Below are 26,715 nucleotides of genomic sequence, written 5' to 3' on the forward strand. Positions count from 1 at the left end.
GGTGGGGAGGAATGTGGCACCAGGAGTGCAAACAGGGAGGCACAGACTCAGGCAGGAAACCAAAAGTCATGGAGAGCACAGGGATGTGGGCAAAGCCCTGGGGTGGCTGTCACTCATCACCTGTAGCTGTTACTCTGAGACTTTCTACCCTTCCCCGGATCTTCCCACCAGCTCTGCCCACCTGCTGCCCCTCCCAGGCCAGGCGATCAGGCCTCAACCATGAGCCGGTACTTTATTGACATATGAGAAACAAGCCAGTACAAATATATCTTTAAAAACTACCTTGGAGATAAAAACCCAGCCCACACTGCCCCAAATGCTGTGCACCTGTGCCTTTTCTCCACACACACTCAGGGCTGCCGTGCCTCCTGCAGGAGCCTGAGCAGGGGGTCATCAGCCCTGAGGGCAAAGGTGAGAGTGCGCAGCTGGTAGTGCTTAGGATCACACTCCAGGTTCTCGATCACCTCGGCCAGCAGGTGGGCACGCTCCACGCCTGTGCCAGGGGCCTCAAAGCCTAGGGCAGTGAAGTGCACGTGCAGGTGGTAGTAGGATGGCAGGTAGTGCAGGTATACTCGGAGGCGGTCTCCCGTCAGCTGGTAGCGCTGTAGGATGGCTTCCTGGTGAGGAAGGGGAGTGGTAAGAAAGGGTTATCATCTTGCTGGCAAGCCAGGGCCACATCTTCCACCTGGGTCACCTTCTGTCTTAAGCCAGATTAGCCCAAGACAGTTAGAAAACCCTCCTAATGGCTTTCTGCTTACTGTTTGCTGCAGATTCTTTTGTCTTCCACTCTAGGAAATCAACAAATGTGGGTGACAGCATCAAAGCTGGAACATTTCCCCAAAGGAGGGGGATGTGGCCTCTGTCAGGGTTCCTTTATCCCAACCTGGGTCAAACTCTGGCTTCCTATGGTAATCTAGTTAGTGCTTGCCAGTGTCTAAGGACAGGCCTCAGATTCCTGTGATTGTGGGGTCTGTCCTTCTATTGGACAACTTAAAAGCACTCCGTAAATCATGAGGTAGGTGGGGGAAGCCTTGCTTTCTCTTGGAATGAGGCTTGGAAACAATGGAGATGGAGGTGTGCTCGGAAGTTGGCAAAAGATAAAGGGTGGGGGAAGGGGCATGGGAAAGGCTGCCCCAGACAAACCTCAGCTGGGCTCCTTTCGAAAGAAGAAAGCATTTACTTTGGCCCCAGTTTCCTGTGCCATCTCCACCCTGCTCAACAGGAGGCTTTTAGGAGCCCCAAAGGCTTATTAACATTAAGAAGAGACCCTGAGGGCCGGGGATTTAGCTCAGTGGTTCCGCTGCCTGCCCTGCAAGCATAAGGACCCCAGTTCGAGTTTGATCCCCAGTACAAAAAAAAAAAAAAAAAAAAAAGAAGAGACTCTGATCTCCCTTGCAGTCAGATTCCTAAGGCAGTCAAAAGAGAAGCAGAAAAGACTAGGGCCTCAGTGAGCTCAGAATACATCTTAGAATCATACTTGCCTGTAGAGCTCAACCCTGGGATCAGTGCAACAGGGTGAAGTCAAGGCCAGGGCACACGAAAGGGCTTCCTGGGATTAGCAGGGCTGGCCTACAGGGGTGAAGCTACCCAAGCAGAGAAGTGTGGGCCCAGTGTCCCCAAGAGCAAGACACCATTGCTAGTATCCAGAGGCTACTTCCTGACAGATGTTGTTGATCCAAAGAGATGAAGGCAGCCAGAGAGGGATGACATTGGCTGGCTGGGTGAAGGGGGAGCCAGGTCAGGGGACAGTGTTGGGGAAATGGCCAGAAAGGGGCAGAGCTCTCTCTGCTTGGTCATCCTTGTGACTGTCAGCCCCTAGAACAACAAGTGTGTAGTGAATCTTCATGTTTCAGAGTAGAAACGGTGGATTCAGAAGGGATTCCAATCAGACACTGAGGTCTGCAAAGGTGAACTGACTTGCCCTAGGCGAGTTACCTAGCTAGGGCAAAAATGTCAGGCCAGGATCACAATCCAAGATTCTAGTCACTCTTCTGCCATCTTCTCCTATTCCCAGGGCTCTTTGTGGTGCCCTTATCATTCCATTTCATTCAACAGATGTTCCAGATAGGAAGTGTCCCAAAAAGCCAGTTGCTACAGAATGTAGCCTGTCCTCTATCTAGACAAGGATGCCTGGCTGTATACACAAGTCAAAGTCGGGTTCCCATAAACTCCAGAAAATCATCTTGCCAAGAGCAAGTTTGGTGATCCTCAGGGGCAGAGCTACAGGGGTAGGAGGGGCCAGGACTCGAGGACATGTGTCTGTAGCAGTGATGGCGAACCTTTTAGAGCATTCCATGATACAAACAGCCTGCTGCAGCATGTGTGCCATAGGTTCGCTACCACTGGCCTACAGGAGGGAGAGGATCCCAGATGGGACCTGCAGAGAAAGGCAGGGAGTTAGGAAAGATGGGTGAAAATAGAGCTGTAGGATCAAGCAGGACCAGGGGATGAAGGGCCTTGTGAACCAACCTAGTAAGCCTTAACAAGGTTCAAGGCTGGCATCCTCAGAAAGCCATTTCTAGGACAGACTCTGGGAAGGGTAAGGAAAGAGGCCCAGGGAACACACTGGAATCTGAGTGTAACAACTGGACTTCATTGTGGCTTGGGGAAGCAACTCACCTGCCCTTCCTGGAGGATGTTCCTGAGCAGTGGCAGGTGCTCTGCAGTAAGGTCCCGAAGTGATCTGATTCCCCGGCGATGGCAGATAGCGATCAAGTACAGGTCATCGAGCTGCATGGAGACAGAGGGGTAACGAGGGCAATGGCAGGCTCCACAGGGCAGCACCATGGAGGCTGCTAGCCTTGGGACCGCCCACCCTCACAGCCTGAAGCGCCTCCACAGCCAATCCAGGATACTCCACAGTGGGACAGATCCTCACACACCGTAGGTGTCCCGGGGCCCAGGATGAGTGGGACTATCTAAAAACAGGGCTTCTGTGTTTGTTCTGCTAAAGAACTTTACCAGGGGGTATCCAATGAACCGAGCAGGCAGTGGCAGGCAGAACTTTCTCTGGTTGGTCATCCTTGTGAGCTGGAGTGGGGATCACAAAAGAGCCAAGTCTTCCTCCAAGAGTTTACAATCTAATTCATATACATAAATCACTCTACTTACATAAAGTGCACCAGATTATTATTAGTTTGTGCATGTGATGGAGCTCAGATCTGGGACCTTGTGCATGTATTCTACCACTGAGCTATGGCCTTGAGACCCAATGTGATCAAGGCACAGGAGGAAGCATAGGCTCTAGCCATCTTCGAGGATCCAGGCCGGCCTCCTGGAAGAAAAGCCAGGGGGCTGAGTCTTGAAAAAGAGGCAGGGTTTAGAGGAGGACATTCAGAGAGGGAACAGTGAGAGTGAAGGCGGAGGCAAGACTGTGTAGGGCACAGAACTGGGAGAGGGAGCTGCCTTATTTGTCCAGAGTCTGAAGCTCGTGCAGGCAGATGTGGGGAGGGAAGGGGAGCCTGAGGCCTGCTCAATACCAAGCACCATCACAGCAGTGAGCAGCCTTTCCTGCTGTCCTTCCTGAAAACCGGGAGGTCACAACAGAGCACAGAGCCAGTCAACAAGACCTTGGGCCAGAGAACAAATAAACTCTTCCTCTTGCCTGGAAACCACCCTACACCCTCCCTGCTTCCTCCAAACCCTGGCTGTGCCTCATTATCACACTCTTGTGCCGACTGAGCCAGGGTTCCAGGGCCCTGGGCTGTGAGGGCCAGGGTGGCCCAGCCCTGCAGTATGACTTGCTGGATTCCTTATGGAGGTATCTGGGGACTAGGAGTCACCAGCCAAAACTCCAGAGGCACCAACCTAAAAACTAAGAGTGAAGTCTTCCAGGTGACCCCAATGTCCACATGTGTTGTGTCTCTGTGCCACAGACACCCTTCCCTGTCAGAGCTAAGAATCCAGCTCCCTGGCCGGACTGCTGCAAATAAGCTCCCAACAAGCTCCCAGCACATGAGCGAGGTGTACCCATCAGGACCTCAGTGTTGCCCACATGTCCCTTCTGGATTCTCCCTTTGTGGCCTGTGCCTGGGAAATTCACCCTCTCACTGTTGAGGAGTCCAAGGAGAAACCAGGAAACAAGAATGCTTGATGTGTGTGTGGCTATAAAGGTACTACGTGTCACTGTCACAAGATACCCAAATAATAGTACCATTTGTTTCAGGTGATGTCTGCTGACAAATCCCAAACATGACATTCAATCCCATCTCTCTGCTCCACTGGCATGAAACAAGGCACGGAGCCTGGTGCTGGGTGTCAGCGCACAGGGTGGGTGAGGGAGGGAAAAGAAACCATTCTCTCACATCAGATGTGGCCCAAACTTTTCTGCAGGCAGCCAAAAAGCCTCCCAGCCCACAAGCATGATCTGAAAAAGGCTAGACAAGGAAGAGATGAGGGCCTGAGACTGGCACCCCAGAAGGTAGTGTGCCGATCATCCTGGGAAACAGACACCAGCAGCCTCTTTTCACACGGCAGGTCAGAAAAATCAAGGTAACAGTTTCTTGCTGAGGGGGAAGACGGAAAGGCTGGGGTGCTGGAGAGCCATCTCCTGACTTCTGAAGTGACTCAAAGGATGGGTGTCCTGGTGTGAGAACGTTAGACCCAAGAACTTAAAATGTATGAAATGAAAATACATGGGGCCTGGGATTTAGCTCAGTGGTGCCGCCACCTGCCTCGTAAGCACAAGGTCCTGAGTTTGATCCCTGGTACCAAAGGAAAAAAACATGTCTATATGTACATGTGTATTTGTGTTTATATACACCATATGCGAAGACAGACTACCCTCGAAGGAGAAACAAAGACACGGCAACAATCACTGTTTCTGGGGACGGGAAACAGAGAAAGAGGTGGGGCAGTGAACTTAATTTCCCTGCACATCCACTGTGCTGGATGCATCTTTACCATGGGCACACATGAGCAAACACAAGGAACAGAAATGAAGACACATGTGATCTCTTCAGAGAAGTGAGGAAGGGATGTCATAATCCCTGGGGAGACATAATCTCTAGCAACATCAGGTACTTGATACGTATTTGCTGAATGAATGGAAAGGAGAACAAATCAATAAATACAGGGCCATCAATTTGGAGACAATAAAAATATACTTCCAGGCACACACCTATGATTCCAGCACTTGGGAGGCTGAGGCAGGAGGATCACCATGAGTTTGAGGCCAATCTGGGCTCATAGTGAGTTCAAGGCTGGCCTGAACTACATAGCGAGACCCTGTCTCAAACAAAACATACATACATACATACATACATACATACATACATACATATATATATATATATTTTGTTGTTGTTGTTGTTGTTGTTGTTATATACTTCCACAGGCTGGGGTTTTAGCTCAGTGGTACAGCTTGAACTTAGCATGCATGAAGACCTGCATTCTATCACCAGCATAGCAAAAGAAGGAAAAGAAAACAAAATTAACTTCAAAAATAAGTGGCAGGAGGGCCCAGGGATTTAGCTCAGTGGTTCCACTGCCTGCCTCGTAAGCGCAAGGACCAGAGTTCGATCCCCAGTACCAAAAAAAAAAAAAAGAAGTGGCAGGAGACTTAAGGGTGCCAGTAAGACTTCTCAGAGCAAATACTGAAGCATCCGCCTCATAATCTTTCCCTGGCCCTGGAATAAGGAACAAAAGCCAAGATAAGGCCTGTCTTCCTCCTGGATACATTGCCAACTTCTAAGAGAGTAATCAAATTTAGTGCTGTCACAAGTCAAGGATCTGAGGCACTGAAGTTATGGCATCATTAAAAGTCAAGCAAGAATAGGGCTGGGGATTTAGCTCAGTGGTTTCGCCGCCTGCTGTGCAAGCGCAAGGACCCGAGTTCGATCCCTGGTACCAAAAAAAAAAAAAAAAAGTCAAGCAAGAATTAAACAAAGACCTATAAAGGCATAGTCTGACAATTTAGGCCAGCCCCTTTAAAATCTCTGAGAGCTGAGGGCTCAGTGGAGTTGCCAAAGCCTTTTCCATTTCTTTTCTTTTTTTTTTTCCTTTCTTTTCTTTTCTTAGTTTTCTGAGTCAGGATCTTGCCATATAGTCCAGGCTGGCTTGAACTCACTGCATAGCCCAGGCTGGCCTTGAACTCCCAGTGATTATCCTGCCTCAGCCTCCCGAGTGCTGGGATTACAGGTACGCACCACCATGCCCTGCTGTCTTTCCAGTCTTAAAGAGGATAGGGAGGGAGGAGTCCCATTGGCAGGCCAGACAGATACCTGCCAGCCTTTGATCTCAAAGATTTCCATCAGCAGCACCATGGGCTCAGATCCATTCTATGCTTCTGGAATGGAGATATTCAACTCCATCTCTATTGGCTTCCTGGCCCTTGGGCTGCATCCTCTGCAGTTACAAACTCCAGTCTACAGGAGTTTGTGAGACAGATAGTCCTTCTACTCAGGGCTCATCTCCCATGACCAGGCTTTGACTCAAGACCTGCCAGAGGGAGCCGGGCGTGGTGGCACACGCCTGTAACCCCAGCACAAAAGAGGGTACACAGTGAGTTCAAGGTCAGCCCGAACTACACATAATGAGATGCTGTCTCCAAAAAAATCAAAGCAGCGGCTGGGGATTTAGCTCAGTGTTGCTGCACCTGCCTCACAAGCATAAGGTCCTGAGTTTGATCTCTAGTACCAGGGTAAAAAAAAAAAAAAATCTGCTTGAGGAGACTGATGGGGATACACAGAGCCACTACGAGGTCAGGAGTCCAGTTATAATTCTGGGGCCTCCTACAGCTCCTCCACCACCTGCAGAGCCTGTCCCATTCCTTCTCTGGGGGTGGACCAGGCAGGAGCAAGCTGCAGGGGATGGGGACACGTGCTTGGAGGGCAGGAACAGGGAGTTGAGAGGCTGGAGTGGAGGTCTGAACTGCTGGAAACCCAGCTCAGGCTGTGTAGGGACTCCCTGACTCGGTCACCATGGCTCCTGCCTGCCAGCACTTTGGAACACAGGCCTGCCCAGGTCCGCTGGTGTCAAGGGGGATGGAGAGAATGTAAACACTGTCCCTTGGGGCTTCCGGTGCTGCTGGAAGCAAAGTAGGCAGCCCTAGTCACCAGGATGGTTACAGAATGGCCTATATAACCCCAGTTGTGGGGAGTTACTCAGAACAAGAAAGAGCTTTCAGTTGACCACGAAAGTCAAAGCATTTATGTATAGCAGGTATATAGTCTGTCATAATGGAGAGCTCAGGCCACCCTGTGCTGGGTAATTATACTCTGTTCAGAGAGGCCAGTGTGAGAAAGTAGGGCAGCCAGAGGAGGCCAGCAACCTGGAGCAGGTTGGGCAGAGACCAGAGCACTTCAGAGCATAATCTTTACCTGCTGTTGGTTCCACTTGAGGTCAGGGATGAGGACAAAGCCATCAGAGGGATCTGGGTTCTCATAAACAATGCGGTCAGCTTCAGCCTTCTTGTCAAGAATGTTATATACCCACTGGAAAGGAGGAGAGAGATGGTTCGCAAAATGGGCCGGGTAAGCTCACTGTCTCTTCTACTTGGCTTATAAAAGACTGCTTAGCTTACAGATCCAGTCAGGCTGGCTGTCCCCAAGCATCTGCTCACACGTCTAGAAGAAACTCCCCCTCTCCCATCACAAGTGGCTCTCAGCCCACAGTCAGCCCAGGCATCTCTGCAGCTCAGCCCAGGCTGGGCCTTGTAAGCTCTTCCAGGTCAGCACTTGCTCTGCTGTGCACTCACGGGCCTTGTCAGCCCTGACCCCACACTGCCCACAGGACTCAGGGAAGTCTTAGGAGGATGCTTCCCCAACCCTGTGTGTATCCCAAGGATATCACTTTATAGGGACAGTCTGAAGGGCTTTTTTGAGGAAGCCTGACTGCACGGAGGTGGGGCTTGCAGAGTTTAAACCCAGGAACACTTGGTTCTTCTCTGTGTTCCCCAGCTCTGTGAGCCCAGTGCAGTGTGAACACTCTACATCCAAAAGAGAAACCTGCTGGGAACCTGGACAGGAAAGCAGTTGGGCCCCCACTGTGTCTCCTCCTCCTCCAAGTCAGAAGGACCTCCAAACGCTCTAATGGAGGAGAGGAGTCTGCCACGGGGGGGGGGTCAGAGAACCAACAGAACCAGACCATCACAGTACTCCTCCCACTCCCCGAGGTGCTGGCATAGGCCGAGTCCTGAGGCCAGGGGCAGGAGTCTGGCCCAGGGCATGTAGACCTCCTAGCCCAAGCCTGGAGGGAGGGAGCAGAGGACATTTGCCGTGGATATCTGTGCCTCTCCATGCCCTGCAATTCCTCACAGGAGGCATTTTGGCCCAGAGGGTCTCCAGGCCCCCTAAACGGACCTTATAGGCCGGTCACAATGTGGTCCACTCACCACAGAATGGGTGCCCTTCCTGGACAAGCTCTTCCTGGGAGAGGCCTGCAGGACACCTGATGGTGGCTTCCTCGCACAGTGTCCAAGGCCAGCATCACGCACAACTCATGGGCCATGACTCTACAGAGACATTTCCTCTCCCACCAGAGACCTTTCTGGGAAAGCGCAGCAGGAGAAAAAAATAAAGCTCTTGGAAGCTGATCTAAAGCCTCCCAGGAACAGAGGGGAAGGAGGCAGAGTGGGGCTCCCCACCAGCAGGCTCCTTCGCCATCCCTGCCCACGGCCGGGCACCACCTCCCACGAAAAGCAGCTGGCAGTCAACATGAGACTGGGCCTCCAAGCCTCGTGACATTTAGTTTCATCTCCTACTTCCTCCACTGACTTGCTGCCACCCTGGGCAAGCAACTGAATCCTCCTTCATAAAATGGGGCCAATGAAAACCTACATTGGGGGATTATAGTGAGGACTTTAACAGAGATGCACACAAAAGCACCTAGCCAAGAGACCAGTATGGTGGAGGCACCCTACAAGCAACAGCGCTAGGTGCTTGGAAGCTCCACTGAGAGGCGCACACCTGTAATCTCAGCACTCTGGGGGGCTGAGGCAGAAGGATGGCAAGTTGAGGTCCAACCTGGGCAACGGAGCAAGACCTTGTCTCAAAACAAAAACAGAAAAGGTTGGATCTTTCTCAAACGGGAAGGGGACAAAGAGACAGAGGGAGGGAGAAGGTAAGGAAAGAGGAAAAAGAGATAAAAGGAATTAGGACCTGTTATATGTACATGTACTGACTCCATACAAGGAGTGTAAACATTATGCACTACAAACACGTACTTAAAAAAATTATTTTTAACGAAATTTTAAAAATGGGATGGGGATGTAGCTCAGTGTGAAGGCAGCCCTGGGTTCAATCCCCGTATGGAAAGGACTAGCTACCCCAGGAAAGGAACGCAAGCAGGCGAGAGCAGAGGTGTGCTGGAGAAGGAGTGTGAGGATGGGGCTATTGTTGTTTAGATCTAAAATGTGCCCCCAGATGCTCCTGTGAGGAGGGGGCATGCCCTGGAAGGGTGTATTCTGGTCCCCACTTCCTTTCTTCTCTCTGCTTTCTGGATGCTATGGGTTAATCACCTTTCCTCTGGCATGCCCCTCTGCCACGCTGTTTCTGCTAAAACCCTGAGCAAAATTAAATTTCTCCTCTTTTTAAATTGCAAGTGTCAGTTATTGTGCCCAGAGAAAGTGACTAAGACAGAGGCCAAGTGATGGCCAGACAGGTATAAGGACAGCAAGAGCAACCCTACACACACACACACCCACAGACACACAGACACACAGACACACACACACACACACACACACACACACATGCCATTTAGAATTTTAATTTTTGTTCTGGTACCAGGGATTGACCTTGCGCTTGTGAGGCAGGAGGCAGAACCACTGAGCTACATCCCCGGCCCTAATATTTTAATCTTTTCAGACAGGGTCTTGCTATGTAGTTCAGGCTGGCCTTGAACTCACTATGTGGCCAGGCTGGCCTCGAACACACAACAATCTTCCTGCCTCAGCTTCCAGAGTACTGGGATTACACACGTGTGCCACTGCACCTGGCTATTTCTCCATTTTGCAGGTAAGAAAAATGCAGGTGCAAAGAAGTGCACACAGGCTTGCACAATTCCAACCCTGCGCTCGTGAGCCCATGCTCTGGGCCCCACCATATTCTGCCTCCTGGGGAGGCCCTGGGTGACCGCACCCACAGAAGTCTCGTGGCTAGAAGCCCAGAAAAGGAGGGGAAGGGAATGAATGCATGAAAATCACACTGACTTTGGTAATGGGAGTGTCGCTACTTGAAAACCAGCCTTGGGGATCCCAGCAGTCTGGCTGACAATGGCGCTGCATGTGACACTTTTTAGGACACATCTGGCCAGAGGCAGTAGTAGCCAGTGGCACTGGCAACTCCCTCAAAGCCCTCTTTCCTCCTGCCCTCCCATGGTCCACGTTATCCTTCTTCGTTCTCCTCCCATCCCCACTGTGCTTGCCCGGCTTGCCCTCTCGAGCCACGCTTCACCTGTCCACACCTCCTAGGGGGCTCCACTCAGCACCGTGCCTGTTCCTCGGTTTACCTTGGTGTGTATCATGGCAGTTCTGTCCCGGAGCCTGTTTTGTGCCAGAAACAACTGCAGGCACATGATAAATGGTGCCTCTCAATATTGCCACAGCCCCAGGAGCCAGGGCTGTTGATCACATTTTCCAATCAAGGAACCCAGGACTCTGCAGTTAAAGGCAATGCCACACTGCTCTTGTAGAATGAAAATCCAAACACTGGGCTCTTGCTGGTGCCTGATGTGACAGCTCACAAATAGAGACTTTTAGCTGGACAGCCCTGAAGGCGTCAGATCTAGATATTCAACTGCACTGGGGGTGTGGATTGAACCCAGAGCCTTGCCCATGTTAGCCAAGCACTGTATCACTGAGCTATGCCCCATGCCCTTTTCTTTTTCTTTTCTTTTCTTTTTCTTTATAAGACAGGGTCTCACTGTGTAATTCAGGGCCGGCATCAAACTCATGGTGCTACTCCTGCCTCAGACTCCTGAGTGCTAGAATTACAGGTGTACCCAACCATGCCCAGCCCCAAGTTTTTTTTCTAATTTTATTGTGAGATGGGTCTCACTAAGTTGCCCAGGCTAGCTTCAAAGTTGTGATCCTCCTGCCTCAGCTTCCACAGCAGCTGAGATTACAGGTATGTGCCACTGTACCCAACTCCACTTCATTTTTATTCAGAAGTTACAAGCACTTCAATCCGAGGAAACAAAGAGCACTGCGGCTAACCACATAGATACCGAGGCCAGACAGAGCTGTGACTCTCAATCTCCAAAAGGGCTGTTGTGAAGACTGAATGAGGTGATGAGGAAGCGGGAACTAGAACAGGTCCCGGCACCTGGTGAGCTCAATAACCCCCACCTGGACTTGGTGTCTTCAACAGATCACTCCATCATCCATGTCCCCATCCTGGTTAAGCTGGCCTAGGGCCACCCCACACTCTTCCCTCCCTCTCCAGGTCAACCAGTTCCGAATCCCTTCTAGCCCAGCCCAGCTCACCTCTTCACTGCTACTGATCCTTCCCTGCTGTCTCGACCTGGTTCAGATCCATGCTGCTTTGCAGTCCTCCTGCCCCAAAGGATCCTATAAATCCGACATTATCCAAGTCTGAAAACCACTCAGCAGACCGTCACTGCCTACAGCAATCACCCGGAGATCTGCTGACTGTCCAAAACATAAATGCATATGGTAGCTCCACTCTCTGAAGGGCCAGACTGAAAAAACAGGGAATGGAGCTTCCTGCTGCCCCAGGCCACTCCGACAATTAGCAGGGCTTGGGAGCTTGTGACCTCGTGGACAGCGTCCTCCTCCTGGCCCCTGCCTGCCCTCACAGGGCTGTCTCCTTTGGTCTTCCTGTATCTTGTGTTCCCATCACACCAAAGTCCATGCAGTTCCCTGAAATCGTGCAATGATTCCAGCTCCCTGTGCCTCTGGACTTGCTTAACTGTGAGGGCACCAGCATTTTCATTACACAGGTGTACCAGGCCCCCAAAAAAAAAGCAGATGTCCAATATAAACCCAGTGACAGCCAGTTAAACTATGTGCTTATACTTGTTACAAATATGCAAGAAGGAACACATATGAATGCTGCTCATGTTAATCAGGAGCTGAAACAGCAGTAGAGTTTTTGTTGTGTATTTCTAAGTCCAACTGTGTAATGGCACACAATAAGGTGGCTACAGTATATGCTGGGTGTGATGACACATGCCTATAATCTCAGCACTTGGGAGGCAAGAGGCAGCCTGGGCTACTGTGAGTTTTAGGCCAGCCTGGGGTACACAGTGAGACCCTGTCTCCCACATATTAGCACTTCCTCTCTTGAATTCCAGACATGTGCAACCAGCACCATAGAACGTAAGTCCTGGCAGATCTCTTTAGGACTGTGAGCAGAGCTGTCTAAAAATGCAGAGACAAACTTCCTTCCACTCAGAAGACAGAACAAGTACTGGGACTTAAAAAAAAGAAGGGGAAAAAAAAGAGACCAAGGCAGCTTGAGCCCAAGAAACCTTGTGCAAATGCTGCACAGGGAGGCCACGGCTAACAAGCAGGCTGAATCCTACCCTTGGGACAGGGCTGTCAGCACACAGGCCCCCAGAACAGCCCTCCACTGGCCCTACCAGCCTCCTCTCTCTGCTCCTCCCTGGCACAGCTGGCCTGCAGCACTCTCACAGCAGCACCCTGGCATCTTCCAGGTCAGGGTAGGACAGTGTGGGTTCTCCATCAGAACACTTGCCTCCTCGGGAACCTGATCTTGGGGAGGGGAAGGAGAAGTGCTCATGGGAACAAGAGTGAGCGGTGATAATGAGGAGGAGCCAGTAAGAGCCAGTGAGTGGGCAAGGAAGACTCATCAATAAGCATCCATCATACTTAATTCTAAGCGTCCACACAGGGCCAATTCCAAGCAGAGGCTCTAGTTGGCACCAGGCCTAGGCCCAAGGAGCCCTAGAATCCCTGTGGTAAGCAGCCTTGCATCTGACTCAGCCAGAGCTCTCTGCCACCCTGGCCCCCCAAACACACCTCGACCACAGAGTGCTGCGGCTGTGGGTGAATGCGCAGAACCCCATGGCAGTAAAGTTTCTACTCAAGGCTCAGGTTCCTCAGGCTGGTTTGGTAGGCAATTCCGGGGATGAGGCTGGACCAAGGCGATCCTAACCCAATACCGGACTTTTATCTGTTCACTGGCCTCTGGCCACGGCACAGTCATTCTGAGACCGTCAGGGCTACTATAGGGCTACGACTGTGCTTGGAACTCTCATCTCTTCCAGGCCAGTGATGCACTACAGAGCAGATTCAAACTCTTTCTGCAGGCCAGATTGCTCAGAGATCCCTGAGAGCTTCAGTGGCCCCCACAACAACCTCCCGAGGGGCCCAACATCAGGATCAATCCCTTTCTCCCAGAAGCCTGCCCTGAGCATCCCATATAAAATCTCAACCAGCCCTCCCTGGGACTCTCTGTCCCACAGACCCTGTCTGCTTTTCTTCACTGCACTCACAATCTCATGCATCTTAAGGGCCTTTGGTAACTGTTCACTATCTGACTGTGTCAGCTCCATGGGGCAGGGACTTGGTTTATCGGGTTCTCTGCTATCCCCACACTGCCTGGCTACCAACAATGCTTTGTAGGGAGAGAAACCAGGCACAGGAAGGACTCGGCAGCCGATCACCTGGATGCTGAGGCTCTGGGACTCCAGGTGGGGTAAGATGATGTTCCTATAGTCCTCTCCCGTCTCTCGGATCAGGTGGAGGTCTTGGCGCAGGTACTTCTGCAGGTGTTTCTCCGTAGCGGGGTACACCACAGTTGTCTTTACCTCTGCAACAACACAGCACAGCCTGTGACTGGAAAGCAGAACCCACTGAAGCCACAGTTCAGACACATCCCAAACCTGAAAACAAGGTTTTCACAGAGAGTCCCAGGTCCTGGAGCCCTAGCTCTCCCCCTAGTCCCTTCTAGGCATGGACTAAAGGTCTCTAACTCTTCCCATGGGCAAATTTCTAGGTATATGGGTTCTGGGCTTAAAGCTGAAAGTGGGGTTTAGAGCCTGTGAGCCCCCTTAAGGAGGGCAGGGCAGTAGGCCACAGTGTGGACTCTGGAGCCAGCCAGTTTGAATTCAAGTCCTGGCTCTGCCTGCTCATTACTCTTCCCAAGGGGCACCTTGGCCCCAGGTGGGAGTCTGGTCCAGTTATTTAACCTCTGTGTGTCCCAAGGTCCTCATCTGCCAAATGAGGATATAACAGCTCCGATGTCACAACACTGGGAAGATGAAAGGAGTTAATTACCTCTGTAGCACTTAGAACAATGCCTGACATACAATAACACCGAAAGCGCTGGCTGAGTAACCCAGGGTTCTCAACCTCGGGTCCAGGTCTTGCCAATGACTGCGAGGTGGGGCTGCCCTGGCACGGCAGCAGGACCATTTTAGCGCTATCTCTAGGCTTCATGTGGATGTGAGCAGCACCTCTCTTCAGAATGACAGCCAGTCTCCAGACATTACCAAACAGCCCCGGGGGGCAGAACTGCTCCAGGAGAGAAAGAGGTTTCAATCAGAAGGAAATCTGTAGTTTTCCTAATCAGATTCTAGGCTAGTGCTCTGGTCCAACACCACCTGCTTGTGGTTAAATTATTTCCCCTATTTTTATAACATCTGGTACGACCATTGCCATTACGCTAACATTTATATAGAGAGCTTCAACACAGGACAGGGGAAGAAAATGGCAAAATAGTGTTTCAAAATCAGTTGAGATGTTTGCCAAAAGCCCCATGTTCCCCCTTCTGAATCCTACCCTGGGGTTCAGACCTGTCGTCCCGAAAAATTCCACTTACCACCACCCTCCTGATCCAGCTAAGAACTACCAGCCCACACTTTTACATTTAGTCTGCGGACACACGTGATTTTAATCCGCTTCCATGGGTGAGCGAGAAGAGGTGGGGTCTGGCTCACCCAGGGCCATGCTGGAGACATGGCAAAGGCAAGACTGGGACTGAGGCTGCCTTACCCTAAAGCCAGTGCTCTTTCAACACAGCAGCCTGCTTCAGGGCCCATTCTTCTTCCAAACCCAGAAGGGTTGTACAAAGGTGATATTCCAAGCACACGATTTCTGATGAGCATCCCATGTCCTGGTCCATCAGCTTGGGGGCAAGGCAGCACAGTGGAAAGCAGCTTTGAAGCTGCTGGGAGGCTGTGGATGGAGCAGCTGTGTGACACCCTCACTGCCAGGTGACCCTGGGCATGTGACCTCTTACAGTGTCAGCATCCTCACCTGTCAAAGGGAGGTCACAAAACTGCCTCACAGGGTTGTTGTTCACATTAAATAAAACATGCTATCTGGATCACCAGGGACACCACATAAATGTCACCCCTCTTCTTGGGAATCCCTGGGCCCCCTCATATTTTGGGCAGCAGCAAAAAACTGTTTCTCGCTTTTTATTCCTCCTTGTTCTCTACTACCTCAAGGTCACAGGCCCATGGTTAGAGGTCAAGCACACTGAGTTCTCAAGAGGCAGAAGACTGCCTGAAATGGATGGAATGGTACCAGCCTTGCAGTGACCTGAGGAAAATCTCAAGGTAGCTGCAGTTTAACTTGGTGGATGAGAACGGTGACTCTGGAGCTAGTCAGCCTGGTACAAAGCCTTGCTCTCCACTTAGCAGCTGTGCAACTATGGGCAAGAGGCCAGGCCTCTCTGTTGCTTCACTTTCCTCATCTGTATAACCCTGGGGTAACAGTTACAGCATCTGTCTTACAGGGCTGGTATGAGAACTGAATGAGTTAGTGGGTGGAAATCATTTATTTAAAAATTGCTTGTTTCATGTACAGAAAAGTGCTCTATAAACACTCGTTGTTGTGCCTTCCAATGCCTGTGTTGGGTGGAGGAGACACAATCCAGGCAGTGGAACTCCCCGGAACAGAAGTGCAGTTGATACTGGAGAAACTGGACCCTGGGCTGACAGCCTAGGGCTCCCTGGCTGTCCCAGTGGCCTACGAACAAGCCCTGGTCTGCTCGGGCTTGTGGAGAACTTGCCCAGCCACCCAGGCTGCAGGAAAACAGGCATCTCACCAAACCCGCCCTCTCCTGCCCTTACCCTGGGCAGTGAGACAAGCTAGAGGCTTGACGGCTCAGCTGCTCACTCCTGCTGGCTTCCTTTCCTGAGATGACCAGCTGGTGCTCAGCTGGTCCCCGCAGGTGGCACCTGCCCAGAGTCCCTCATTCCTCAGAAGCTCAGCTTCTCCAAGACTCCATGGGGAGCTCTGCATGCTTTGGTCAGGGCTGGGGGCTCCCCTCCACAGTCTACAAGGCCCTGAGACTTCACCCCCTCTCCTCTGAGCTGCCTGCCTGATGCCTGTTTCAGCCATACCAACCCCCACTGTCCCACCACCAGGCATCAAGCATACGCCCTTCTCTGTGCCTTGCTTGGGCTGCCAGGCGAACCCTCTGCTAGGAAAATGCTTGTCACTTCCCCGCCACACTTGGTCTCAAGGCTGCTCAGGCTCAGACAGCCCTGGCTAAAGCAGCCCTCTGTCCCCATCATCACCCTGCTGTGTCTTCCCCCAGTGCCACCTGGCAACACAGCAGAGGTTTACTGCCTGGCTCCCCCAGGAAAGGTAACTTCCAGGAAGAAGCGATTTGGTTTGTTTCTCTTTACCTCCTACCTCTAGCACCTGAACAATTACCTGGCATTTGGTAAGCACTAAACAAATATTTATTGGACAAATGAATAAATGAATCCAGACTTTCCATGGACTTTAAACCCAGGAAGAGCATCTATGTTCCAGATGGAATAAAACCTCTTTGATAAAAATCAATATATTGCTCAATGCTGTTTCCCACTGGCAGGCCCAAAACAAACTCTAGTGTTTACCTAAGTCAAGATTCTGACCTGTGGCTGAACTTTAGGAGTGTGGTCAAGAGTCATCGCTTGATAAACACACAAACCATTGGTTAAAAATATGCCGTGGAACGAGTCCCACATGCACAGTGTCAAGGGCTCCCCTCACAGATTACTTACTAGCTACACAGAACCTCACCTCCCCAGGGGAAGGGAGTTAACATCGCCCCTGCTGCACAGCCTGAATCTAATCAGAAAGAAAATCAGAAAACAAAAATCCAGGGCATTCTGTAAAACAAGTGTCTTTATAACTTCAAAAATGTCCACGTCAGTCGCCTGTGGTGACACACACTGGCTGTCCCAGCACTTATGAGGCCAAGACGCAGGGTTACTTGAGCCCATGAGTCCAAGGTTGACCTGGGCAACACAATGAAACCCCATCTCAAAAAGAAAACAAAAACATCAAAGTTAGGAAAGACAAAGAAAGGGCCAAAGGATTGCACCAGACTACAAGAGATTCACTCAGTAGATGTGACTAAAAGGATTAGGTTAGATCCTGGTTGGGCAAAGGGATGTACTGCTTTAAAGACAGTGGTGAAACAACTGGCCCAATTTAAAAATGGATGCTACGTTATGTGCTACTGTTGTATAAATGTCAACATTCCTGAGATTGACAATATATCCATTATAATATGCATAAATGGAAACAGAAAAGGCAAATGTGGCACAACATTAAAAATAGATAAGGCAATTCTTTTTTTTTTTTTTTTGATATTGGCACCGAACTCGGGTCCTTGCACTTGCGAGGCAGGCGGTGGAACCACTGAGCTAAATCCCTGGCCAGGCAATTCTTTTTATTACTCTCTTGACTTCTGTAGAATTAAAAATTGTTTTCAGGAAGGGTGTGGTGGCACATGCCTGTAATCCCAGCACTTGGGAGGCTGAGGCAGGAGGATTGCTGTAAATTCGAAGCCAGCCTGGGCTGCACAGTAAGTTCTAGGGCAGCCTAAATTACATACTGTGACCCTGTCTCCAAAAACAAATTTTTTTTTTCCAAAATAAAAAGCTAAAGAGGTTGATAGCCTTTGGAACATTAGTACAAGCTGCTGACAGATTTACCGCCAAGCACTACTCTATGCCAATACGTATAGTAACTCATTTATTCCCATGATCAAAGTGACTGAGTATTACGATGAGTCCACTATACATGGGAGGAAACTGAGGTACAAGGCCTGGAGTGGCCCCTAAGGACCTGCTGTCCAGCCCACCCAGGGCAGCAGATGTGAGGTCGCCACATGGGCAGAACTGGACCTGGGTGGGTTCCTTCTCCCAAGGGCTATGTTCAAACTGACAGTAGGGAGCTGTCTGCTTGGTGTGGGTGACACTGGGCAACTCCTCTGCTAAAAACCTTTCCATGTGGCTTTAGAGGCAACAAGGAGCTCCCAGCGGCACCCTCCCATGGGCATTCTTTAAAAAACAGCTCAGGACACTAAACTCCTCAAAACCATCTCTTGAAACTTCACAATATATTAAGAGAAATTCCCTGACACGCCTTTCAAAGGCCTCCTACTGCCATGCTTTCTAAATTTTTGTTCATATTTTTAACTCAAGTTATATTTAGACAGGTTAAAGAGTCAGATGAAGTTTGTTTTAAAATTTTTTCTGCTCCTTCCTGCTCCTAATCTCCAGCTCCTCAAAGGCCCCGCTTTCAACTCTTTCAACTGTTCTAGGGCAGGTCATTTCTTTTTCTTTTTTTTTTTTCTTTTCTCTTTTTTTTGGTACCAGGGATCGAACTCAGCAGGTCATTTCTTTCTGCCGTGCTGGGGACATCCATAGTTCTCAGCTCTGTTTTTGTATCTTGTTCTCCTGGACTTTTCAGTTTTACTATTACTATTACTTCATTATCCATCATGAAAGGTAAAAGTTTATCGGTCCTCCACCAAGGAAATATCCATGTGCAGACTAACATCCGGGCACACAGCCCTTCCTATGCGCATGCTCACTCCTCTGGTGTTCTCTCATCCATTTACTATTTTCCCGCTTCCTAACTTGAAGAAGCAAATTGCAGTCTCTCATTCACTGTTCCCTTCCCATCCTTGTTCTTGTCACCATTATAGCTTCATTTTTGTTCATCCGTGTTTTATTCCATTGCAGTAATGGTGTGAGGGCCACCAGTGAGTACAGTTGGGCACTTTCCACACATATACTAGCTGAGGGCTTTGTGTAGGTAGCACAGACCACGGTGAAGTTACTGTCAGACTATGCCCTAGGATATAGCCAGAGACAGCTGAGACAGATAGATCTTCACTTCTCCCTAACTCCTGGGCACAGTGGGCATGGGTATCAGACATGGCAGATCCATCGACATGTACCCTTTGCAAAACATGTGCTCCTTTGGGTAAAATTTCTACTTCCAGATTTCTCACTTAGGCAGTTGCTCATACATGTACTTAAAGAGCTAGAAAAATGTTTTTTGTAGTGTCATTTGTTATAGCAAAGGTAAAAACAGAAAATGACCTAAGTGACCCTGTGTAGGGTCCTGGTGAATCAGGCATAATGCACACATACTGTGGGCCAGTAGGTGGTTGTTACAAAGGAGAGGGAGGAGCCACGTTGACTGTTGTAGAGCTCATGTGACCTGTAAAGGACTGTCCTGCATGTGCTTTAAAAGGGTGTGTGTACACAAACTCACTGAAGAAATGAGTGGGAGGACGAGGGTGCAATGATTATCAGTGTTGACCTCCATGAGAAGGATGGAGGGCTAGACTTGTGTGCATTATTAAAGAACAGATCCTGGGGATGCATGCATATAGACAGTTGTTAGGATGTTAACTTCTCACCCAATAAAACAAAGAAGCAGAAAATGTCAGCCTGGCTTGGGACAGCTGAGTGAACCTTGTCAGCTGCAGCCTGTGGGGCCATCAGCAGAGCTTCGGAGGGCAGGCCCTGTGTGGCCCAGCTCTGGTGACTCACACCTCCCTTCAGGATGTGCTTCTGGCAGATGCCACCTAAGTGCAGGGGCTGCGCCTGAGGAGTGCGGTGCTGCCTGCCCAAACCAGGGGGCTGGCATGTGCAGAGGAGGTGCCTCTCTTCTGGAAAGGTGGGAAGCCCCCAGGTGGGTTGGTCTTGGTGATATCAAAGGCGGAGAAGGATGGGGTGGGGCGGGGAAGTGGGCAGTGTGGACTGAGCTACAGAGTGGACAAGTGTTAGCCAAACTTGGCAATGGGGCTTTGTTAGTGGGACAGGAGAAACGGGACTGAGCCTACAGGAATGGTCATCGACTGGGACCAAGATGCTCCTCTGCCCCTTCCCTCTGGGTGCTTCCAAGCTCCTGTCACCAGTGAGGCAGGGCCCCTTCTGGGGCTCAGGACAACACAGTAATGACAAGCAGAGTGACTTCGGGGTAGAAAAGTCCCTACCACCTGAATAAGTTTTTGGTTTTTTCTGAGGTACAGGGATTGAACCAAAGGTGCACTGAGCCACATCCCCAGCCTTTTATTTATTTCAAGACAAGATCTTGCTGAGTTGCTAAGGTTGAGCTCAAACATGTGACACTTCTGCCTTACTCTCTCGAGTAGCTGGGGTCACAGGCGCATGTGCACCACCATGCCCATCTTCCAAGTCCACTTCTTGACCTAGAATCTGTTTTGGTCCTTTTCTCTTGGCATCTGTTTTAGTCCATGCTCCTCTCCCCAGCACCTTAGCTCAGAGCACTCTTGCATGGTAACTGCCCCATGCCCCATGGTCCCTCACCAGCCAGCCAAGAGCAGAGGTCCTGTGTGCAGTTCTCCATTTCAACCTGGCCTTTCAGGAGCCAGAACCCACTGCATTCTGAGGCAATTTAGAAATGAGCAGATCTGGGCTACTGAACTATTGCTACCTCCTAAGACTTGTCTGTGTTTCTGTTTCTCTTGGTTTTTCCCTTGTCCCCCCACCCCCGGGCAAGGTCCCAAGACTCTGGTATGGTAAAGCTTGAGTCAGCAGAAGTCAGCTTGCTCAGGACCATGGGCAAAGGCAGACTGCCCATAGCTAGGTCCACTGCATCGGTTGGCACTGGTAACCTGCTTCCACTCTTCACTCCTGACCACACTTCTCAGTGAGTGATAGCCTAGAATTCCTGGGTACTCATCCTCTGAGGGATTCTTCCTGTACTTCCACCTTCTCCTTTCCTGCCATGCACACCATATTCGGGGTCCAGAATGCTGTGAGGAGACTTGGCAGCTGCTGTCCTCTCAAAGGGAACGAAGTAAGCAAATACCTTTAGGAAGGAAGCTGAGAGAGGGGCCATGTTTTGGTGTGTTCCTTCTAGAATTCTAGCAGCTCTTGTTGTGGTCTGGTCTGCTCAGCCCCAAGAGTTTCTCCCTACATGTGGGGAAGCAGGGGTTCATGGCTTTAAGGCCAAGACTCATTCAGCAAGTCCCTAGTCTCACTATGGGTCAGCTGTCCTCCTTCTGTTAATATGGAACTTTGTAGGTGCCTGAAGCCCCACCACCTTCCTAAAGCAGCATTTCCTTCCCTAAAGGACCACCCCTCCTGGGGCTACATTCCGAGTTCCCAAACTGGGGATCAGCAGACCCCGGGGTTTTGCTGTCACTCTCTTCTCTCTGGACCCTCCTGGACTCTAGGGACCACAGGGAAGGTGGGGAGGCTGAGGATTTGCACAGGAAGCCTGTCAGCGTGAGGGTCTTATTAAAGTCAGCGTCTGCCTCCCATCTCTGGCAGCACTTTGCTTTCATAGAGACTGGTCATTAGTGGTTAGCTCTGCTGTGGAGTGGTTGGAGCTCCCACCAAGATCCGGCCCACGCCCTTCAGCATGCTTATCCTTGCTGTGGTCTTCTCAGGCCTCCACCGAGCACATCCAGCAGCCCTGTCTGCAGGAGGTGAACACCCTGCCCAGGCCCAGGTCGGCAGGAGCTAGCCTGCCCTCTGCCTCTGGCCTGGGTGCTCAGGCTGGGGAGACTGTCATCCAGCCAGGGGAGCTCCACAGAGGAGGAAAGGAAGGCAGATCCGGAGAGCCTCTCTGCAGCCTCCCCAGCCCACCTTCCCCAGGATGCCTGGGTTATCTTGTGCTTCCCCTGGCTGGCCATCTGCTCTTGTGGAGGCAGTGGAGATGGGCTTCACATTCAGAGCATGTTTTGCTGTTGCTTCTCCCCTCCTCTTTCTGGGCTTCACATCTGGGTCAAATAAGTAGAAACTGGTTCATCATAATGAAGGAAGAGCAAAAGCCACAGACGGAGCAAAAGAAATGACCTCATCCTGTAGAAGGCATCATCTAGGCCTGGAAAGCAGTCTTGTTTGAACATGTGTATGGGAAGGAGAGCAGACTGTCTGTGGTTTGCATTTTCATGTTTCATGTGCTGCAGCATTTTCCTGGGGATTTGGCTGAGCTAGCTTTGGCAGGGAGCAGAGAGGCAGCTGTGCTTCACTTTTCTCTGGAAAGCTCTCCCTCCCATCTCTGAGAGTGGTTGGGCTTTCGTGTCCAGCTTGGGGACGAGGGTGGCTTATTTATTGGAGAAGGCCTTGGAGGAGACCTTTAGGGTCTTGGCAGATACGATAGAGCCATCCTAGCCAGGGCCTCACCAGCCTGCCCATCTGAGCTGTGAGAGAAGAAATGTGCGTGCGGCTGCTGCTCAGCTGGGCTGCATCAGTGTGCTGTTTCCGCGGCTGGAGCATTACTTCGGACAGGCAGCTGCTGCCCGAGCCCCATGAGGGCTAGAAACACCACTGCCCCTTTGGAAACTCCCCGCCTCTCTTCTCATGATCTTGTGCTGTCATACTTGGTGCCAGAGTGGGGATGGTACCACAAATGTAGGTCAGCCAGCCATCGTTCCTGTTGTGAGCAGTTAGCTGGGAGCAGGGTCTTTCCATTTCCGCAGTGTAGCCTGGCAAGGTGTCCATGATGGCCCTCCAGCCAAGGGCTCTCCACCCTGCACTCCTGAGGAAGCTTCCCCTCTGTTCACTCTGGCCTGCTCCCAACTCCCTGGGTGCTCCCACCGCCTCAGCGCCTCACTATGCCCTTTGGGTTCGCTGAAAGCCCTTTGTATCTCCAGGAGGCTTGGAGCATCCAGGTTGTTCCCGTCTGGTGGGGCTGCTTCTGGAAGTGCACGGTCTGCAGAATAGGAGAGGGAGCATCGCATAGCGGAACCTGGGTTCTGATCTTAGCTCTGCCGCTTAAAAGCTGCATGGCCTTAAAAAAAAAAAAGCCCGGGGATTTAGCTCAGTGGTTCCTCCCCCTGCCCCACAAGTGCAAGGACTCAAGTTTAATCCCTGGTAAAAAAAAAAAAAAAAAAAGCTGTATGACCTTTAAGAAACTGCTTATCTTCTCTGGGGCTCAGTGTTAAGGGATGGCTTATTTTTCTGTTATTATTATATTTTTTTGCGTGGATGTTTTTGATTTTTGAGACAGGGTCTTGCTACGTACTCCAGGGTGGCTTTGAACTCACTATGTGAACTCACAGTGATCCTCCTGCCTCAGCCTTGAGTGCTGGGATCACAGGTGTGTACCACCACGCCAATTTTTAATATATTTCTGTTACACAAGTGATCAGGCTGGGATTAGAGGTGTGTGCCACTGTAACAGACAGGCTTTTTGAAATATACAGTGCATCATCATTAGTTACATGCAATAATAGCACACCAGAATTTATTTACCCTTTCTAACTATAACTCAGTCTCCACTGACCAACCCCCCTCCCCCCACGGTTTTCCCCAGCCTTTGATAACCACCATTCTACTCTCATCTTCTGTTTTGCTTGAGACAGGGCTTTCTCTATGCAGTTCAGGCTGACCTTGAACTCACCATGCAGCCCAGGCTGGCTTTGAATTCACTATGATCCTCCTGCCTTACCTGCCAGGTGTTGGCATTCCAGGCGTGTGTGACCATGCCCAGCTCTCATCTTCTAGTAGATCAACTTTTTTAGATTCCACACATGAATGAGATCAAGTGGTATTTGTCTTTATGTCCCTGGCTCATTTTGTGTAACATAATGTCCTCCTGTTCCACCTGTATTGTTGAAAATACAGGATTCTCACCCTTTTCATGGCTGAATAATATTCCACAGTGCAGAAATACACCACATTTTCTTTATCCATTCATCAGTCGGTAGACGCTTTGTTATGGCAAAACTTTGAATTCTGCCCACTGATCTACTTGGTAAATTATTTCAGAGACTTGAAAATATTTACATGGGTGTTTTTCAGACATGGTTTTTCTAATAAAAATTTCAAGAATTACATTTCAATTAATGCTCTGATGGGGTTGGAAAATACATAATAATGTTAAATTCAGAATAACAGCACCTTGCATCCAAGTCTTCAATACATGGTCTTTAACTGACATTTTACATGCAAACCATAGTTGTACTGGTAAAGTGAAGTTTATTTATACAATGAAATTATATTGAGTCTTGAAAGAAAATTCTTCCTTTTGACAATGTAGATTAACCAAGAGATCATTACATGAAATATGCCATGCCTAGAGAAATTAAAGCTTGATCCTATTTGTTTTAAACAACTTTAAAGAAGCAGAGAGTTCAGTGAAGGTTGCCATGTGTTTGGGTAGGGAAGTTGAGGGATGTTAATGAGAAAGCACAATATTTCTCTTGTAGAGTACAAAATAGCATAGATCCCATAGAGACTACAGTGACTGATGTGGTGCCCACATAGCATTACAATTTGCCAAAAGTTGTTTTTAGTGTTTTCTCCACATACCCAAAATGTAATTGTGTTAGGTGATGCAAATGCTACTGAGGAAGAATGTGGTAATTTCACAATATAAACAGCAACAAATTCCACTGGCCACATTCAAGATATGATTTTGTTATTTTTTTTGTTGTTATTGAATGAAATAAATACAATTAAGTTTAGTAAAAAACAAATTACATTTCAATAATAAATGCCAATCTGCAAGTTTGAAAACCACTGTTTTAGCAAAATAAGGAAATGATCTTGAAAGAGGAAGATGATCATCTTTCCAGAAAACACTCGACCCAGCTCCAGAGAAAAGGGAGTGGAGTCCCAGCAGTCATGCTCAGGACAGAGGCTTCAAAAGGGCCTTGCTTGTGGGCCTGATGAGTCTTAATAGGTTGGGAGGTTATAGAAACAGGGAAGTAGGTTTGGGAATGAATCAGTGACAAGTTTATAGGAAATTAAACAAATAAAAAAGTACTGCCAGGGGCCAGGGATTTAGCTCGGTGGTTCTGTCACTTGCCTCACAAGCGCAAGGACCGGAGTTCGATCCCCGATACCAAAAGAAAAAAAAAGTACTGCCAGGCATGGTGGCGCACACCTGTAATCCCAGCACTTGGGAGGCTGAGGCAGGAGGCTCACTGTGAGTTCGAGGCCAGCCTAGGCTACATAGTGAGTTCAAGGCTGACCAGTCTGAACTACATAGTGAGACCCTGTCTAAAAAAGTAAAAACAGGGCCGAGGATTTAGCTCATTGGTTCCGGCACCTGTCTCGCAAGCAGAAGGTTCCAAGTTTGATTCCCAGTACCAAAAATAAATAAATAAATAAAAAAGCAAAAACAAAAATTACTAATTCTCTACATCAAAAAATTAAACCAAGAAGAGAAAATAATGACAGTATACTGCTATTCAATAGTGAATGGCCCCAACTTTGTAGCAGTGTCAGTCTGAATAACTGGCACAGGCAGGAAGAGAAGCAAAGCTGAAAACTGGGGTTCACTGAAGGGGAACAGAACAGTTGCACTAATTGGCTCCACCCTCTGTTGTGCCCGAGGCAGGCTCTTAATGTCAGGTGAAGACAGGAGAGCCAGGGCCAGGGCCAGGGCCGGGGATTTAGCTCAGTGGTTCCACCACCTGCCCCGCAAGCACAACGACCCGAGTTCGATCCCCGGTACCAAAAAAAAAAAAGACAGGACAGCCTCCAAAAATATTAATGCGATGAACTGAGCAGAGGCTGACAAACTTGTCAAGGGCAGTAAAACATTTAGGCTTTGTAGGCCATACAGGGTCTCTAGCTCATGCTGTTCTTCATTTGGAGTGGGGGCTGGTGCCCCTCAGAATGCTACCTGCCAGCCAATAAGTCCTAACACCCTTCACGCAGCCCAGAGCAGCTACCCACTCGGGACCGAGGCCCACTGTGGAACAGGCCCACCAATGTGACAGCAGAGAGACCCTCGCCCCCATCAGCTCAGAGTATCAGCCCGGTGTTTCCTCATTAATATGAAATGAGGGGCTATGTGTGAATCACCAGACACTGAGGAAAAAACCAGCAGCCTGAGAAAGAATGACCAAGAACCAGATCACAGAATTGAGGGTCAAAAAACAATTTTTAAAATAACTCTAGCATGGGTATGCAGCTGAGTGGGATAGCATTTGCCTAACAGGTATAGGTAGGGCCACACAAACACACAAAAATCTAATTAGTGTGTAAGAAATTCAACCCGATTTGGGTTCTGTAAAAGAGCAAGATGCTCTAAAAATGAAATAACCAGGGGTTTCAGTAGAGGCCTGGAAGACAAAGTGAAGACAAACTACCAGGATATAGAAAGAAAAGACACAGATGAAGCTAGAGGTGGGATCTGCAGTCCCAGTATTTGGGAAGAATCAACTGAGTCTGGCAGTTCAAGACCAGGCTGGGCAACATAGTGAAGTCCCATCTCAAAAAAACAAAACAAAGCAAAAGGGCCAGGGATTTAGCTCAGTGGTATTGGTGCCTGCTTCAAAAGCACAAGGTCCAGAGTTCAATCCCCAGTACCAAAAAAAAAGTAAAAGCCTGTACATGTAGCTCAATGTGAAGGCCCTGGGGGTTCAATCCCCAGTATAGAAAGATATTTTTTAAAAAGATATATGTAGAGAAAAACAAAATAACAGAGACGCACAAGGACCTAAGAAGGCTAATAATTAATAGGATTTCTAGGACTGAGGGTGTAGCTTAACAGCAGTGCTCCTATAGCATGCGGGTGGCCCAGGGCTCGATGCCAGCACTGGAAAAAAAAAAAAA

At 49.6% G+C, this 26,715-nt stretch overlaps 1 protein-coding gene across 1 annotated transcript in view; it reads right to left on the reverse strand.

Moving 5' to 3' along the window:
* Positions 1-218: 218 nt before the first annotated feature.
* Positions 219-26,715, reverse strand: part of Dcps (decapping enzyme, scavenger) — a 38,421-nt gene continuing 11,924 nt past the window's right edge. The window contains exons 3-6 of the mRNA XM_004921164.4: positions 13,591-13,736; positions 7,320-7,433; positions 2,620-2,730; positions 219-617 (exon numbers count right to left, since the gene is read on the reverse strand). Coding sequence (XP_004921221.3) covers positions 351-617; positions 2,620-2,730; positions 7,320-7,433; positions 13,591-13,736 — 638 coding nt within the window. The 3' untranslated portion in view covers positions 219-350. The remainder of the gene's footprint in view (positions 618-2,619; positions 2,731-7,319; positions 7,434-13,590; positions 13,737-26,715) is intronic.

The sequence above is a fragment of the Heterocephalus glaber genome, unplaced genomic scaffold (assembly GCF_053883595.1).
Source record: "Heterocephalus glaber isolate CG9 unplaced genomic scaffold, H.glaber_assembly_v1.0 deba00001446, whole genome shotgun sequence".
In the NCBI taxonomy this organism is placed as follows: Eukaryota; Metazoa; Chordata; class Mammalia; order Rodentia; family Bathyergidae; genus Heterocephalus; species Heterocephalus glaber.